General features: G+C 36.7%; 1 protein-coding gene across 1 annotated transcript in view; it reads left to right on the top strand.

The window, feature by feature from the left end:
• Positions 1 to 17,996, top strand: part of LOC135198099 (prolow-density lipoprotein receptor-related protein 1-like) — an 875,913-nt gene that overhangs the window by 742,776 nt on the left and 115,141 nt on the right. The window contains 5 exon segments of the mRNA XM_064225548.1: positions 69 to 182; positions 635 to 779; positions 4,574 to 4,785; positions 14,139 to 14,302; positions 16,797 to 16,881. Coding sequence (XP_064081618.1) covers positions 69 to 182; positions 635 to 779; positions 4,574 to 4,785; positions 14,139 to 14,302; positions 16,797 to 16,881 — 720 coding nt within the window.

Raw genomic sequence — 17,996 nt, 5'->3', positions numbered from 1 at the left:
AGGAGATAGTAGTGTTAATAGCTGGTAATACAGATAATATTTTATTTGTGTATACTTTTCCCCAACAGTTCACAACCCCTGTGCAAGTAATCCATGTGCTTCCAAAGCCATGTGTCTCATTTCTGGCCCTGAAAAGTTCTCATGTGTTTGCCCTGATGATACAATGGAGAAGTTTGACGAAGGTACAGTAAGATTTCTAACTAATTATTTTGTGTTTATTTACTGATTACGTAACTATACTGTAATAGTTATACTCTGCTGAATCATTAAAGTAGTAAATATTATGATTTGCAATTGCAAGTAAAACTGTAATAGTTTTTTGTATTATACAGATTATATTGATCATTTAGGGAGATTAAGCATTATAGTAATTAAATACTACCGATAGGATATTTTCATATAGACATTAATTGCATTTCATCATACAAGATGGATTTACATTTTCTTGTGAGGCCAGAGGTGATGCATAACACGTGCTGTCCATTAAGTTTCAATGAATGCTCGTTATAAGTACATAGTTTTTTCTTTCCGTGATAACTGCATTGGTGTTTTTCAGTATACATACTTCTTTACCTTCGTAAATATAGGTCCAGTAAATAATAAATAATGTTGGAAGTTTATTTCTTCTTTCCAGATAAAAAGACAAAAATTTGTGTTGCAAAACCAAATCCAGAAATTCTTTGTCCATTGTGCAAATTTGGGAAATGTGTCTCTACAAGTAAAGGGCCAGAATGTCAGTGTGATCGAAAGTATACAGGTCAAAACTGTGATATAAGCAGGTTAGTCTGTTTTTTCTAACTTTAAAAGTTCATAGGTCTTTATTATTTCAGTATTTGGCACTAGACAAGCTCCACAAAACAGGATCACCATTAACCGAGTCCACCAATAACCGGGGACTGCCTGTAGTTCAAAAGTCTCTCCATTTAATCCAATCTGTTGCTACTTTTTCCTACTGCTATAGCTATTGGTTTCAGACTTCAGCATGCCACCTGGATGAATAAATTGTCCAACTTCCCCTAAGTTCTACATTTCTATCATAATATGATTACCTTTATTCCATTTCTCTTTGTCAGCTTTTATTAATTTTTTATTTAGAAATTAATTTCTGTTTGCATTTTGCTATCCTGGACATCTCCCATGGCATCATTCATGACTGCAATTCTCAGGCTGCATCTGGTTATAAGTATTTTATTATAACTTGGTACCTAAAATGTGGCATCTTTCCAAGTGTCTTTTCCCATTGCTTCCTTTCCAGTCACTTTAATCTTGATTTTGCTTGTGTTGATTGTCAGCCTTTTCCTCAATTCCCTCTCCATTTTTTAGGTATCAAGTAGCTTCCAGGAGCCTTACTTCCAACACTTCTTTGTAGTTTCCCACATTACTTCGATAAATAATGAGAGACCTAGTACTGAGCTTTGATGGATACAAGTGTTTATCTTCAATTCTTTCAATACAGTGGTACCTCGACATACAAAATTAATCCATTTCGAGGTGGCCTTCATAACCTGAGCTTTTTGTATCTTGAACCGCATTTTACATGTAAATTGCCTAATTCGTTCCAAGCCCTACAAAAACACCCCAGTCAATTTTTATAATAAGGCTAAATTGACCAATAAACAATGAAATACAACAATTTGGACCATTCAGTACCTAACTTAATACGTAATACTAATATGTACCTGTAAATAAAGTGTATTAGTGTACATGGTATACAAGAAATACTGTACGTACAGACGTATGTATGTAGTAAAATATGGAACCTTACTTTTCGAGTGAGGCTATCTCCGAAAGTGGCGACTTTACAAAAAACTTAAAATTAAATTTTTTTTCTCTTTTTTTTATTTTTACATATTTTTTTTACATTTTTATACTTTATGTTTTTTTTTTTTTTTTGTTTTTTGTTACAAAATTTCAATTTCTTCACCGCTTTCAACTTTCCGTTTTTTCGTAGTATCAATTGGATCTTCCTTTTTGCTTATTCCTACTAAAGGCCTCTTTAAAAAATAACCATCCAAGGAAGATTGCTTCTGCCTACTTTTCACAATGTTCCTGAAACGACTGAGGCAAACGTCATCGAACTGCGCAAGCATATGACCTGTGTAAGCCTTTTCGGGGTGTCTCTTTTCTACAAATGATTGCACCTTATGAAAAGCAGCTAGAGCATCCTTAATTTCTGCCGTTGTCATAGGGTCGTCCTCCTCCTTGCTGCTGCTAGAGAACTCTTTTTGAATGACGTTATATTGCATGGCCTCCAACTCGTTCAGGTCATCCGTCGTAAGCTCCTCTTGGTGCTCCTGAAGAAGGTCGTTGATGTTGTCCTCGTCGACGACCATCCCCATGGACTTGCCGAGTGCAACGATCTCGTCAAGATCTGGTTGGGAAACAGTTTCTGGGTCATCAACTGTTTCTGAATCTGCACCAGCTTCCGCCCACATCGAATCCCTCAAAGTATTGGGCAGATATGGCATCAGGCCAGAGTTTCCTCCACGAAGAATTCAAGGTTTGCCTTGAAACCTCCTACCAAGCTTGATTGATGAGTCGGATGCATATGACAACATCGAAATGCTCCTTCCAAAATTCACGCAAGGTGAGGTTTGTGGTATCAGTAATGTCGAAACATCTCTTGAAAAGATGTTTTGTATGGAGCTTCTTGAAGTTTGATATCACTTGCTGGTCCATGGGCTGGAGGAGAGGGGTGGTGTTAGGTGGAAGATAAAGAACCTTGATAAAAGAATACTCCGCTAGGATATCTTCCTCAAGGCCAGGAGGGTTAGCAGGGGCATTGTCCAACAACAGCAGACATTTCAGAGGGAGGCGCTTCTCTTCCAAGAATTTCTTCACTGTCGGGCCAATACACAGATTTACCCGCTTGGTGAACAAAAGTCTCGTTACCCAGGCTTTCGCATTAGCCCTCCACATCACTGGAAGCTTCTCCTTTAGCACTTTGTGGGCCTTGAAGGCTCGAGCAGTCTCCGAATGATTGACAAGTAGGGGCTTCACCTTGCAATCACCACTGGCGTTCGAACAAAGTGCGAGTGTATGCCTGTCTTTCATAGGCTTATGCCCGGGTAGCTTCTTCTCTTCCTGCTTAATGTACGTCCGATGAGGCATTTTTTTCCAAAAAAGGCCAGTCTCATCACAGTTGAAGACTTGCTGAGAACTGTAGCCTTCCTTGATCATCAACTCGTCGAATGTCCTCATAAAGGCTTCGGCCGCTTTCGTGTCCGAGCTGGCCGCCTCCCATGCCGCACCACTAAATGGATGCCAGTCCGTTTACGGAATTTTTCGAACCACCCAAGAGAAGCCTTGAAGTCTGGGGTTGGCGTCGATGTCCCATCTCCTCCATCGTCTTCGGCCTGGGCAATCAAATCGTCGAAAATAGCACTGGCCCTGTGACAGATTGCCGTCTCGGTTATCGTATCGCCAGCGATTTCTTTGTCTTTTATCCAGACAAGAAGCAGCCTTTCCATCTTGTCGTGCACGTGGCTCCTCTTGCTAGACAAAATAGTCACGCCCTTGGAAGGTGTAGCTGCTTTGATGGCTTCCTTCTGCTTAAGGATTGTGCCTATCGTCGACGGATTTCGGCCATATTCCTTAGTGATCACACGCAATCGCATGCCAGCTTCATACTCCTTGATAGTCTCCATCTTTGTCTCCAAAGAAAGCATCCTCTTCTTTCCATGAACTTCAACTTTCTTGGGACCCATGACTGCGTATAAACTCTACATAATTAAGTTATTTAGTATGTATACGTATGTACTAAAGTTCTCACACAACACGATAAAGTAGTTCTACAACGAAATCACTAACGAATTTACGTTAATAAACGAAATTGTATAGAACGAACAAATTCGGCGTGCGTATAGAAACGATGCTGCTACCGAGTGGCTGAAAAAGCACGCTGCTACGTAGATGCATGATGGGAGAGATGCTGACCAATAGGAGAGCAGGATCTTATGGCGGTGACTAGCATCAGGAACCAATGGGAGAGCGGGAGGATGGTGGCGAGTCTACTCAGTTGGCGGCGCACGAGCTTTAAAATTGTTATTAGTGGTCCGGGTGAATCTTGGGACTTTACAGCAACAACCTTTCGTATCCTGAACTATTTTCGTATGTAGAGCCAAAAAAATCTTTGTATTTGCTTACGTTACTCAAATTTTTCGTAAGTTGAGCCTCAGGTATGTCTAGGTACCACTGTATATACTTCCTATCTGCCTTTTTGTAGGTCTCTTGTTATAAAATAATACCATCAATTGCTAAATGAATTTTCCTGCTGCCCTATGCATTGATAATACTTCTCAAAATCCTTATCTATGCAGTACCTTCCTTTTCATATGACAAAAGTTAATGTTTTTGTTGAGCTTTATTTTTCATTGTCTTTGTTTTCTAATGTACCCGGAAAAACTTAGTTTATAGTATATCTAGAAAACTGAAAACTTAGTTTATACTATATCTAGAAAAATCATCATATTTATGGATAGACTTGTTAATTACACTGATATTTGAAATTTAATTTTGGCTGTGCACCTATGACAAATCAAGCTCTTTGACTAATACTGTATAATGTATTTAGATGTGCAGGCTATTGCAAAAATAACGGCGAATGCAGCATACTCCCAACATCAGATGACAAAGGAGTTCCTCACCTTCAGTGTAAGTGCCCTACTAATACAACAGGACCCCGTTGTGAAAAACTGGATGGATGTACTGACTTCTGCTTGAACAAAGGTTTATGTAAAAAGCAACATGGCAACCCTACCTGCATTTGTCACCGATTTTTCACAGGTATAATTAACAATTTACATAAATGTAAAAATGAATTATATTGCTGTGTAGGGTAATATATTATGTATTATGTAAAAACCACAAACCATTGCTTTACTAGAGCCTATTTCTTTGTTCTCCAAAGAACCAACACTTTGATCTTGCTTTTTCTGGTAATAAGAAGCCAATAAGTGTAGTATGCTATTCACTTCTACCATCTTTTACAATCTGAAGATTCTGTTTTGTTTAAGAGTATCATCACCTGTTGTTTAAGAGTATCATCACCTGTTGTTTAAGAGTATCATCACCTGTTGTAATGTGGAAGTTTTCCTTATATAGTAGCCTGTACGTCAACTTGTTTACTGTTGCCATGGCACACAGTATATCAATCCCTGTCAGTTTGCTCTAATTTGATTTATGAATGAAGGACTACTGAAAGGCACTGTAGCAAAATTTCCCGTCCTTGCTATTTAAAGCTTTGTAGTGGGTCAAAGTACAACACAAACAAACGGAATACTAAAAGGCACTGTAACTAAACTGCCAATTCTAGCTATATGAAACTTTACAATAACTAAGGTGATAGTCTCTGAGGAAGATGCTGCCAAAGTTTTCCGAAAGTTCAGGTTGAAGAGAGTATAGTACTTCCTAATTCTTTACTTAAAAAAAAAACATGAATATCTTCTTGGTTTTATCACTGAGTTCTTGAAGGTGCTAATCAACTTTTGTTACATGGAGACTGCTCATAATTTTATTTTTGGTTTTTGGACTCTTGTTCCTTTGGCCCCTAAGCTGTGGGTGGCCAAGTGTTAGAATTACAATTAATGTTTAAAAATTTGTTGTGTGAACATTTAAAATGTATTTGAAGAATGTCAATTTTTGGAAATAAGTCAAGTGAAGAAATTATGTTAGAATCTCCATGATTTCAAATTAACCCAATTAATACCATTTTTAAAAAGTTATTGATTAATAAATGAAATCTAAACTATATTAATAAATGCAAATTCTTTAGGCCAGCTTTGTGAAAGCTAGAAAAATTAGCTCTTGTTTAGTTGAATATTGGATAATGATACTTATTATACCTAATTTTATTGATATTAAAGGTTCATGAAAACCCTGTTCATTATCTCTTTAGCCCTTACAGGTGGGGCAAATATATATATATAATATATATATATATATATATATATATATATATATAGATATATATATATATATTATATATATATATTATATATATATATATATATACAGTGGACCCCCCATATTCGCGTTCTCCGGATTCGCGGACTCACACATTTGCGGATTTCTCTTGGAACGTTTCCCCGCATTATTCGCGGAAAATTCGCGCATTCGCGGTATTTTTCTATGAGAAATATCCACAAATTCCTGGTTTTTGTGATCAATTTCATCATAAAATGCACTTTTTGTGATAAAACTATTAAAAAAACTAAGTATGAAAATTTTTAGTGGTTTTTCTTAAGTTTTAACTAACGAAATAGGCTGTTTTTAGCGCTTTTTATAGGGGTTCCAAACATTCGCGGATTCTAACTATTCACGGGGGGGTCTGGTACACATCCCCCGAATACAGGGGGAACACTGTATATATATCATATATATATATATTAATATATATATCTATATATATATTATATAGATATATATATATATATCTATATAGTAATATTTTCTTATCTATTGATATCTTAGATGATATATAGATAACATATAGTATGTATGTATGTATGTATATATATACTACATTAAGCTACAAATGTCCTTTAATATCTAAATCGCTCTACCTCAGAATTAATATATTTTCATATATGTTAACTGAAGGGGAATTTTTAGTTGGTAATAATTTCGTCGGCTCCTGGACACAAACTTAGTAACCAGAAATCAGAACGTACAGTGAAGCCGTGCGGTTAAAGGCGCTTCACTGTACGTCCTGATTTCTGGGTTCCTAGGTTCGCGCCCCGGAGCCGACAAAATTCCCCTTAAGTTAACATATATGAAAATATATTCTTTCTGAGGTAGAGCTAATTAGATATTAAAGGACATTTGTAGCTTAATGCATATATATGAATCACGGTGATGTGATCAGACTCATGTATATATAGATATATATATATATAAGATTATATATATAATTATTTATATATATATCTATCTATATATATATATATATATATATATATCTATATATATATATATAATATATATATCTATACATAATTATTTATATATATATATTATTATATATATCTATTAATATATATGATTATATATATATATATATATATCATATATATATATATATATAAATAGAATATTATATATATATCTATATATATAGAGGTATATATAATATATATATATTATATATATTATAATATATATATCTATTATATATATAATATATATATATATATATATATCTATTATATTTATATAATAATATAGATATATCTATAATAAGATATATAGAGATATATATAGATATATATAGATATATATAAATATATATATATATATATATATATCATATTATATATCTATATATATATATATATATATATATATATATATATATATATATATATATATACAGTAGTACCTTGAGATACGAAAGGCTCAACTTACGAAAAATCCAAGTTACGAAAGCCAATGCGAAAAATTTTACTGCTCTACATATGAAAAGATTTCAAGATACGAAAGGTTTCTGAAAGTCAGAGATTCACCCGATAACAATTTTGAAACTCGCGCCGCACGCCGCCATCTTAGTGCTAGTAGACTCACCACCATCCTCCTGCTCTCCCATTGGTTCCTGATGCTAGCCAAGCCATGAGATCCTTCTCTCTGATTGGACAGCATCCCTCCCATCATGCATCTTCTATACGTACGCGCTGTCGTCCCTTAGCTCGGCCACTCCGCACCCAAAACTTTACCGTACGCAATCAGCATTTGTTCGCTCCAACGATTTCGTTTAGTAACGTAAATTCGTTAATGATTTCGTTGCAGTACATATTATCGTGTTGTGCGAAGACTGTATTATTACGTATTTGTGTAACTTTACGTAAATTAACGTAGTCATGGGTCCCAAAGAAAGTTGAAATTCACGGAAAGAAGCGCATGCTGTCTCTGGAGACAAAGATGGAGATCATAAAGAAGTACGAAGCTGGTATGCGATTGAGTGTGATCGCAAAGTAATACGGCCGTAATCCCTCGACAATAGGCACCATCCTTAAACAGAAGGATGCCATCAAAGCAACTACACCATCGAAGGGCATCACTATTTTGTCCAGCAAGAGGAGCCATGTGCACGACGAGATGGAACGGCTGCTCCTCATCTGGATAAAAGACAAAGAAATCGCTGGCGATACAGTAACGGAGACAGCAATTGCTCACAAGGCCAGTGCTATTTTCGGCGATTTGATTGCGCAGGCGGAAGACGAGGGAGGGGAAGGGACTTCAACGCCAACCCCAGAGTTCAAGGCTTCGCATGGCTGGTTCGAGAAATTTCGTAAACGGACTGGCATCCATTCGGTGGTGCGTCATGGGGAGGCTGCCAGCTCGGACACGAAAGCGGCCGAAGCCTTTAAAAAGACGTTCGACGAGATGATGACCAAGGAAGGCTACAGTTCTCAGCAAGTCTTCAACTGTGATGAGACTGGCCTTTTTTGGAAAAAATGCCTCGTCGGACATACATCACGGAGGAAGAGAAGAAGCTACCCGGGCATAAGCCTATGAAAGACAGGCTTACGCTCGCACTTTGTTCGAATGCCAGTGGGGATTGCAAGGTGAAGCCCCTACTGGTGTATCACTCCGAGACTCCTCGAGCCTTCAAGGCCCACAAAGTGTTGAAGGAGAAGCTTCCAGTGATGTGGAGGGCTAATGCAAAAGCCTGGGTAACGAGGCTTTTGTTCATGGAGTGGGTAAATCTGTGTTTCAGCCCGACTGTGAAGAGTTTTTTGGAAGAGAAGCGCCTCCCCCTGAAATGTCTGCTGTTGTTGGACAATGCCCCTCCCCACCCTCCTGGCCTCGAGGAAGATATCTTAGCGGAGTATTCCTTCGTTAAGATTCTTTTTCTTCCGCCCAACACCACCCCTCTCCTCCAGCCCATGGACCAGCAAGTGATAGCGAACTTTAAGAAGCTGTACACAAAACATCTTTTCAAGAGATGTTTCGACATCACCGATACCACAAACCTCACCTTGCGTCAATTTTGGAAGAGCATTTCGACATCGTCATTTGCATCCGACTCATTGACCTGGCTTGGCAGGAGGTTTCGAGGCGAACCTTGAATTCCTCGTGGAGGAAACTCTGGCCTGATGCCGTATCCTCCAGAGACTTCGAGGGATTCGACGTGGGTGAAGCTGGTACTGCAGAGTCAGAAACAGTTGATGATCCTGAAACTGTTTTGGAACCAGATCTTGATGAGATCGTTGCACTCGGCAAGTCCATGGGGCTGGTCGTCGACGAGGACGACATCAACGACCTTCTCGAGGAGCACCAAGAGGAGCTTACGACGGATGACCTGAAGGAGTTGGAGGCCATGCAACTTAACGTCGTTCAAGAGGAGTTCTCTAGCAGAGGTGAGGAAGAGGAGGAGGAGCCTATGACAACGGCAGAAATTAAGGATATTCTAGGCGCTTTTCATAAAGTGCAATTGTTTATCGAAAAAAAAGACACCCCGAAAAGGCTCACACAGGTCGTATGCTTGCGCAGTTCGATGACGTTTGCTTGAGTCGTTTCAGGAACATTGTGAAAAGTAGGCAGAAGCAATCTTCCTTGGATCGTTATTTTTTAAAGAGGCCTTCAGCATTAGCAGGAGTAAGCAAAAAGGAAGAACCAAGTGATAAAAAACAGAAAGTTGAAAGCAAAAAGGAAGAACCAAGTGATGAAAAACAGAACGTTGAAAGCGGTGATGAAGTTGAAATTCTGTAAAAAAAAAAAAAAAAAAAAAAAAAAAAAAAAAAACCTACGTAAAAGTAAAAAAAAAAAAAAAATGGTTATGTAATTTCTAGATTTTTGTAAGTTAAGTGTTACAGTTTTGTTAAGGTGTTTCCTAAATTTTAGTTTTATGGTTTTCCTTAAATTTTTTGTGTGTTTTCGTAAAGTTAAGTGTACGTACGTACGTTATCTGCCGTTTGTCCTCCTCCTCCTCTGCCGCCACTATCGGAGATAGCCTCACTCGAAAGGTAAGCTTCCACATTTTACGTTACAGTAATAATATTTCTTGTACACTAATATACACTTTATTTACAGGTTTTCGATTTTTATTCTTAATTTAGGTATTGAATGGTCCAAATTGTTGTAGTATTTCATTGTTTATAGGTCAATTTAGCTTTATTATGAAATTTAATGGGGTGTTTTTGGAGGGCTTGGAACGGATTAGCCATTTTACATGTAAAATGTGTTCCAAGATACGAAAAACTCATTATACGAAGGCCGCCTCGGAACAGATTAATTTCGTATCTCGAGGTACCACTGTATATATATTTATATATTAAGAACACTCTTAGACCGGGCAAACTTTAAGTTGTTCATATACGAAACAAACCCTCTGTCTTAACATTAGGATAAATATTCTGTAAAGTTAAAAAATTGTGTACACAAGGGACTATTGGCATCTGTGCGTGGTCACGAGTCATGTGGAGCCACCCACATACACCTCTTTAACCTGTGACCATGTTAATTATTTTCTTTCCGTCATATTGGCCAGCTAAAAAAGAATCAGTGGAAAGAAGAAGGTATGCAAATGGACATGGTATGAAAAATGTTTTTATGATTATTCTTTAACTTCCATGGAAAATTAAAAGTGAATATTTCCAACCATCTGTTTAGGGAACTTTTTTTTTTTCAAGACACTTGTAAAAATATGTTAATTTTACCAGGTTATACGTACAGTAGTACCTCGAGATACAAAATTAATCCGTTCCGAGGCGCCTTTCGTTTAATGAGGTTTTCGTATCTTGGACCACATTTTACATGTAAGATAGCTAATCCGTTCAAAGCCTTCCAAAAACACCCCAGTAAATTTCATAATAAAGCTAAATTGACCTATAAACAATGAAATACTACAACAATTTGGACCATTCAATACCTAAATTAATAAAAAAATGCAAAATATAACCTGTAAATAAAGTGTATATTAGTGTACATGGTAACAAGAAATATACTGTACGTAAAATGTGGAAGCTTACCTTTCGAGTGAGGCTACGTACATACGTAACTATCCAAGGAAGATTGCTTCTGCCTACTTTTCACAATGTTCCTGTGTGAGCCTTTTTGGGGGGTGTCTTCTAAAAATGATTGCACTTTATGAAAAGCGGCTTTAATTTCTGCCGTTTTTTTTTTTTTTTCTTTTGTACACATGTACGTACGTACACTTTAAAAAATATACGTACACAATGTTCCTATGTGAGCCTTTTCAGGGGGTGTCTTCTACAAATGATTGCACTTTATGAAAAGCGGCTTTAATTTCTGCCATTTTTTTTTTTTTTTGATTTTCAACTTTTTTTTACTTTATTTTTACTTTACATAGGTGTTTTTTTTTTTTTTTTTTTTTTTTTTTTTTTTTTTTTTTTTTTTTTTTTTTTTTTTTTTTTTTTTTTTTTTTTTTTTTACAGAATTTCAACTTCTTTCTGTTTTTTACCACTTGGTTCTTTTTTTGCACCTCATGACTCTGTTGGCCCTGGTGTCCATCAAAACCATGTTCAACCAAATGCTCTCTCTGCAACTGATTGGGGTACTGAATGTTCGGCTGTTGACCTTCAGCATAAACTGAAGTGCCTTGATTATACGTACTGGTATGCATGTTGTAAATGATTGGTCTACACCCTCTGTTCAGCAGGGAGTGGATATTCTACCAACCTTGCAAAGTTTCTAGTTATCCCATGAGAGAGACCTTGATCACTTATCCCATGTGAGAGATCTTGGTCACTTTTTTTTTTAAATAACGTACACATTGACGATCCCAAAATTGAATACCGCGTGCGTACTATAACAATGCTGGTACCGAGTGGCCGAAGCGCCACCACATGTACATAGTAGATGCATGATGGGAGGGACGCTGGCCAATAGGAGAGAAGGATTTCATGGCTGCAACTAGCATCAGGAACCAATGGGAGAGTAGGAGGATGGTGGCGAGTCTACTAGTACTAAGATGGCGGCGCGCGGCGCAATTTTCAAAACTGTTATCCAGGTGAATCTCGGACTTTCAGAAACCTTTCGTATCTTGAAAACTTTTCGTATGTAGAGCCGTTAAATTTTTCGTATTGGCTTTCGTATATCGAGTTTTTCGTAAGTTGAGCCTTTCGTATCTCGAGGTACTACTGTACATGCATTTTCTAATAATTTTTCAAAATGTTATTTGTAAAATTACAATTATAGCTTACACAATATCATACCAGGTAAGAACTAAAGTCAGTAACAAATTCTGAATATATTTATGTAAAATATTTAAGAGCTGTAATGAGATGGGGAAATGCAGTACATTTCAGTGAGTTACATGTGTCTTTATAATATTTCTTTGTATTTTAGTATGTAAAATTACAAAATAAAATATTAGAAATTTATTAGAAAAAACATGTATAACTTGGTGAAATTAACATACTATTTCTCATACCTGATTTACTATCATAAAACGTAAGAGCTAAAACCAAGAGCAATCCTTGGGTATGTTTGAGCAAATATATATGTGTGGACGACTGGACTCACTTATATTTAAAGTGACAGAGGCAGTCGTCTTGTTTTACTTAAAGATTCGCTAAGAAGCGAACAGCATTGGGTTAGAGGGAATTAGTCTCTCTCTCTCTCTCTCTCTCTCTCTCTCTCTCTCAGATTTCTTCGTTCACACATCAGTAAGGTTGAAGGGTGTTGGAAACTCTTGGACTTAGAAAAATAACTATAAAGATAGACGTTCAAGAAGGAAGTTATTTCAAAGAGAATCGGAGAGTAAGTGTCACAATGTTTCAAGTTGTACATTCGAAGAGATAACAGAAGTAGATGACAAACACACATACTCCTCTTATATGCCATGCTTATTCAACAATTTCATTTGGTTCTCGTGAGAGTCAATCTAGTTTCAGAGCGTGAGAAGTATGTTCGTTTGTTTGTCTGTGGTTATGATTAAGCTAGCATTCGCTCACATCCTGAGAACTGTGGTAATTTTGGGAGAGTTTTCCTGGTTGACCTGTGACCTAGATCAGAGCTATGTTTTTATGATAGGGAATGTATTACATTTCCCTTCTTATGTAATTGCCATTACATACGTACAAGATATCCTGGGATGGGGAGATGTAATACATTCCCCCATGAAATCTCAAGTCACATTGATCTCCCTCTATCCTGTGCTGAGGTACTAGTGTTGCCATTAAAGTTGCTATAAGTCATTTATGGACCATTCAAGTGATTTGAACATTTTTCACGCAAAATTCAGTCAATCTGTACGGTGCGAAATATCAAATCTCACCTGAGGCAAACCAGATAGAACATCTAGAGCTATTGCTATGCGTCACATAATCATGCACAGCCTATACTAAGTGTTAACCATTTCACAAGCATTTACTAATGTGTAGAATTCCAGAGTTACCAGCTCTTATTTAATTAGCAGGCCAGTCCAATTCTTGACTCATTGCTACTTTCAAGAGCTGTAAGATATTTTTGCTCTTCTTCCCATGAGTTCTCACTTGTATCTTAAAGCCCCTCATCCTCCTTCTCTGGTGTCAGCACCTAAGCTACTACAGGCAGTCAGTTCCTGATTGTCATCAGGGGATGTTATGTTCCCAATAGCTTGACAGTAACTAAAAATTGTCGATAAGAGAGCTCATCACGACGCTGCTAAGTGGGGATCTGCGCCACTAAGCAGAGATCGGCACATATCAGCACCGAAAATCCAGTTATTGTCATTGCTAGACAGCACTGATAAATCGGATCATGGACAGCCGAGATCACTGATAACCAAGATCGCAGATAACCAAGATCGCCAATAAACAGGGACTGCCTGTATTCAAGCCATGTTAAATATAATGGGTTTGCAATTGAATAAATTTGATATTTTAAAAGCAAAATAAGCTTTTTCAGTACAAACTCATTGCTTTTAATTTTGTCCCCACCTCTCAACCCAACTGTTCAGCTGTGTAGTAGCTTTTACGACAATACAAGATGTAAGATAGTTAATCAGTGGGGACTTAAGGTACCAATAATGAGTAATACTTTATATGAATATGTGCCTTTTTCATATTTTTTTTAAACTACAATTCTAAAAAGAATAGTATGTAATATATGCTCATAAAATGCACATGCATGGTATGTTTGAAGATTTGGGTTCAAAATTAGAATATTATGATTCTTATCCTTGTCATTTCTTTCAGGTGACCGTTGTGACCAATGTAAGAAGTTGAAGTGTCTCAATGGAGGCACATGCAGACAGAAAGTAAAGAGGGGCAATGAGGAACCAGAACCTTTCTGTTCATGTGCTCCAGGTTACCATGGGGGGTCTTGCACATATTCTGTGTGTGATGGTTACTGTGATCATGTAAGTTGGTAGATTATTTTACAGGTAACAAATATTCTCTCATCTTAAAATTATATTATATTGAGTCAGTTTCTAACTATTTTAACTAAAGGTGTTGCTATTTCCTTTCTTCCACTGTGTTCTTCAATTGCTCTACTGTACAAAATCTTCTATCCAAACTTATATTAAAATGGGTGTTTTTTTATTGATCTATTAAAATGGTTTGTGTGATTCATAGAAGTAAAAGTAGGTGGGGTGGGATGGTAATCTTTCTCACTCATGTTTCATAGCAAGGAAAATGTTTTACTGGTTAGTCTTACCCCTTTGCTACCCCTTTGCACTGACTCTTATCTTAGTAGGCTGATGACCCATAATGTATATAGGATGATGTTCATACCTCAGTGCTGACCCTACATAAAGAGGTAATGCGTATAGAACGTGCATGAAATTTTGGTAGGGCATACATAAAAGACTAATTGTATGAAGAGGTTACCATAATAATTACACACCTGATTCCAACCCTCAAAGTTGTTACCAAAATCTAATTCTGAGAGTAAAACTTCAGCATAAAGTTTGTTACATATAGTAGAACTATATATACTACTCATGAGCTTTATGTACTGGTATTATCACACATTTATTTTGAATGTCCCTGATTTTATTCTTTAAATTTATGGTACTAGAAAGTTCATATGGGGTATTATTAATTTTATTTATGATAGTTTTAAACAGGTTACCACAACTCCCCACGAATAGCTAAAATCAACGAATACTTGAAACCCTTCAGAAAATGCTACACCTAAGTATTTTATTAGTTCTATAAAAAAAAATGCATTTAAGTCACAAAAATTATATGAAAATACAGTAATAATTAGTGAATATGTCTATGGAAAATACTGTGAATAGGCAAATTTTCCGTGAATAATGGGTATATGCATTCCACAGAAAAATCAGTGAAAAGGTGAATTAATCAAGAAGATAGAAATAAGTGGGAATATTTTACAAGTATGAACAAGCATTCTCGTGACTGTAAGCATACATGGTATTTGTGGCGGTACTTACACTTCGCACACAGCCCTAAGGTAACGTGCACCGACTTGGAGGCTGTAATTTAAGGGAATTAGCTAAAAGGGTTATAATTTGGAAGAGAAAGGAAATTGATGCTTCCTTATATGTTTATTATTCTATGCTCGGGGTTCTATAAAAATTTCCACCTTCTGGGCTCTTGGACTGATAAAACTTAATTCTTTGAAAGGCACTTGTTGCAATTACGAGTCTATAGGCACGAGGGAATTTTACTGAGTATTGATTGTCACTTTCACTGTCTTTTGATTGATTCGCACACCACACTTCTGCACTTTCCCTCACTTCTGTTTCTTCTTAAGTTTTACGGCCACACCACTACAGTTCTCCCCTCGGCTCCCCTCTTCTGTTTCTCTTCTCCTTTCCATTTCTGCTCTGCCTTCTTCTCTCTCTGTCTGGCCTTTTTATTAGGATGAAATCTTCTTAGCACCGCCTTTGGATTTTTGGATTTTGACTGGGTGTGGCATCTTCTGAAAGACTTCTTGTGTCTGATTGGCTACAAACTTTTATACAAACCGCCTTCCTGTCATGTCTTCTACTGTGATTCGTAGGCTCTGAATTTGTATACGCCTCCTGCTTGATGCCTTAGCTTTTGGGGTGTATCCCTTTGGTATCCTCATAGGTCATTCGTTGATACACATTCCTGGGTTAACCCACTATCTGGCGCTGCTTCTTGATTCGTCGAAGTCCATAGGTCTATCTTGGAAAGGGAGGAGCTCTTAAGAGTTTGGCACTTCCCTCTTTCTAACAACGGGTCATAGAATTCCTTTTTAACGTATGCCAGATGGCTCTCTCTGACCTGTCACACGAAGGGAACGCCGATTAATCATAGGCGCTAATGAGTTGGGTTCCAATTTCTCGAAGATGCCTGGGAGATATTGGTCATCGGCCATTAATCTCCTGTCGGTCACTAATCTCTGGTACGGACAGAGGTTTTTGGGGGAGATGGAAGCCACATGGCTTTAGGTCTAAAAGCTTTATCGTTTGGGTCGAGTCCGAGAAAACGATACCTTCGTAAAATTGATTATTTTCATTCTCTTATCCCTCTTTCTTTTCTTATTATCTGTGCCTTCTTTCTTTAAGTTCTTTATAAGTTATTGCCATTTGGAATAACAACACTGTGCCACACTATAACATATTTAATGATGAGAATACTTGGTATAATCAGGGAAGGGGTTAAAAAAAACAGGTTCTTCTTCCTCATGTTCTGTTCTTACTAGCAGAATAGATGTGCAGAGCAAAATTTGAACTTGCAGGTGGCAAAGGGGAGCACTCCACATGCAATTTTAAATTTGACCCTCTGATTCATCTCTTAATGTTTGTAACATGAATGTTAGTAAGTAGATTAGTGACTATACTGTAGCACATTAAGACAGTAAAGTTAGAATTATATAATTTATGCACATTGCTTTATGAAAATTTTAATTTCCAGGGGACATGTAAGGTACTGCAGGGTAATCCAAAATGTGATTGTAATAGCGGCTGGTCTGGTCGAACCTGTGATACATGTATTGATGGTAAGTAATATACTTTTACAGGAAGTGAAAAAGCGTTAATTCCTTTGGGAGTTGTACATTTAGTTTATGGCATTGGAAGTAGACTCCAAGATGCACATATTCATTTTATTTTTTAATTATTAACTGTACATAAATTATGTCATAGATGGAACTCATCGCTTTCCAAAATCCATATTTTAGCTAAGGCGAGGGTTACATTTTTGGTGTTATATAAATCAAAACTCATGACCTTTCAAAATTATTGTATTAGTTGTGGTAAAGAGGTGGTTTTCATAAATGAATCACAGTCAGGAGTAGGTAGGCAAATTAAGCATCCACATTTAGAAGGGTGCACTTCGTCAGTCAAGAAAACCCCCTCACCACACTTCCATACTTAGTGAAAACGTTCTTGTAGGGCTTGTAAATACAGTAGATGAGGGATGCAGTTGACCTCTTGAGCTCTTTATCTTGAAGGATGATTTACCTGGTTTATTATGATGAAATCAATACTCTTTCCAAGGTAACATAGTGAAAAAAATTTTAGGTTACTTCAGTTTAATTTTCTCAAGAAATAATTTTCTACAGTTTCTTTTTCTTCTGTCTTTTTGTTTGTAATGAACAACCTGATATTCATAATAAATTCGATTATAAATGATATTTTTAAAGTTAGGTCATTCTGACTGCCGATACACTTCCATTTCTCTTAAAATTTGACTGTATCTCTTAACCAGATTCTTTTTCCAAATAAAGCCTCATTTAGGAGAAAAATACACTGTAGTTTTTGTTTATTGTGTTCTTGATAACTACCTCAGGTTTTGGGTCGAATCCATAATTGATGCAGGATAATACGTATTATGTGTGGGCTTAGCATTAACAGGTTATGGAGTGATTTAATGTTAATTTAGAATTAGTTTCTTGAGAAAAGTAATCTGAGGTGTGTGTAGTGTTCATAGTATCCATTTTAGTATTATGGGAGTATTTTTTTTAAATCCTTGACTTCATGATTTTAAGATTTTTAAAGAGATTTTACCTGATTTATATGCTCTTCCATTTAATGCAATTGGACTGTTATGAGCAGGTGTCTACCCTAAGAAAGGGAAACTATGACAAAAAATAGGAATGATGATTATATGATT

Source organism: Macrobrachium nipponense, chromosome 21 (genome assembly GCF_015104395.2).
Source record: "Macrobrachium nipponense isolate FS-2020 chromosome 21, ASM1510439v2, whole genome shotgun sequence".
Taxonomy (NCBI): domain Eukaryota; kingdom Metazoa; phylum Arthropoda; class Malacostraca; order Decapoda; family Palaemonidae; genus Macrobrachium; species Macrobrachium nipponense.
This window is presented reverse-complemented; position numbering and strand designations above follow the sequence as displayed.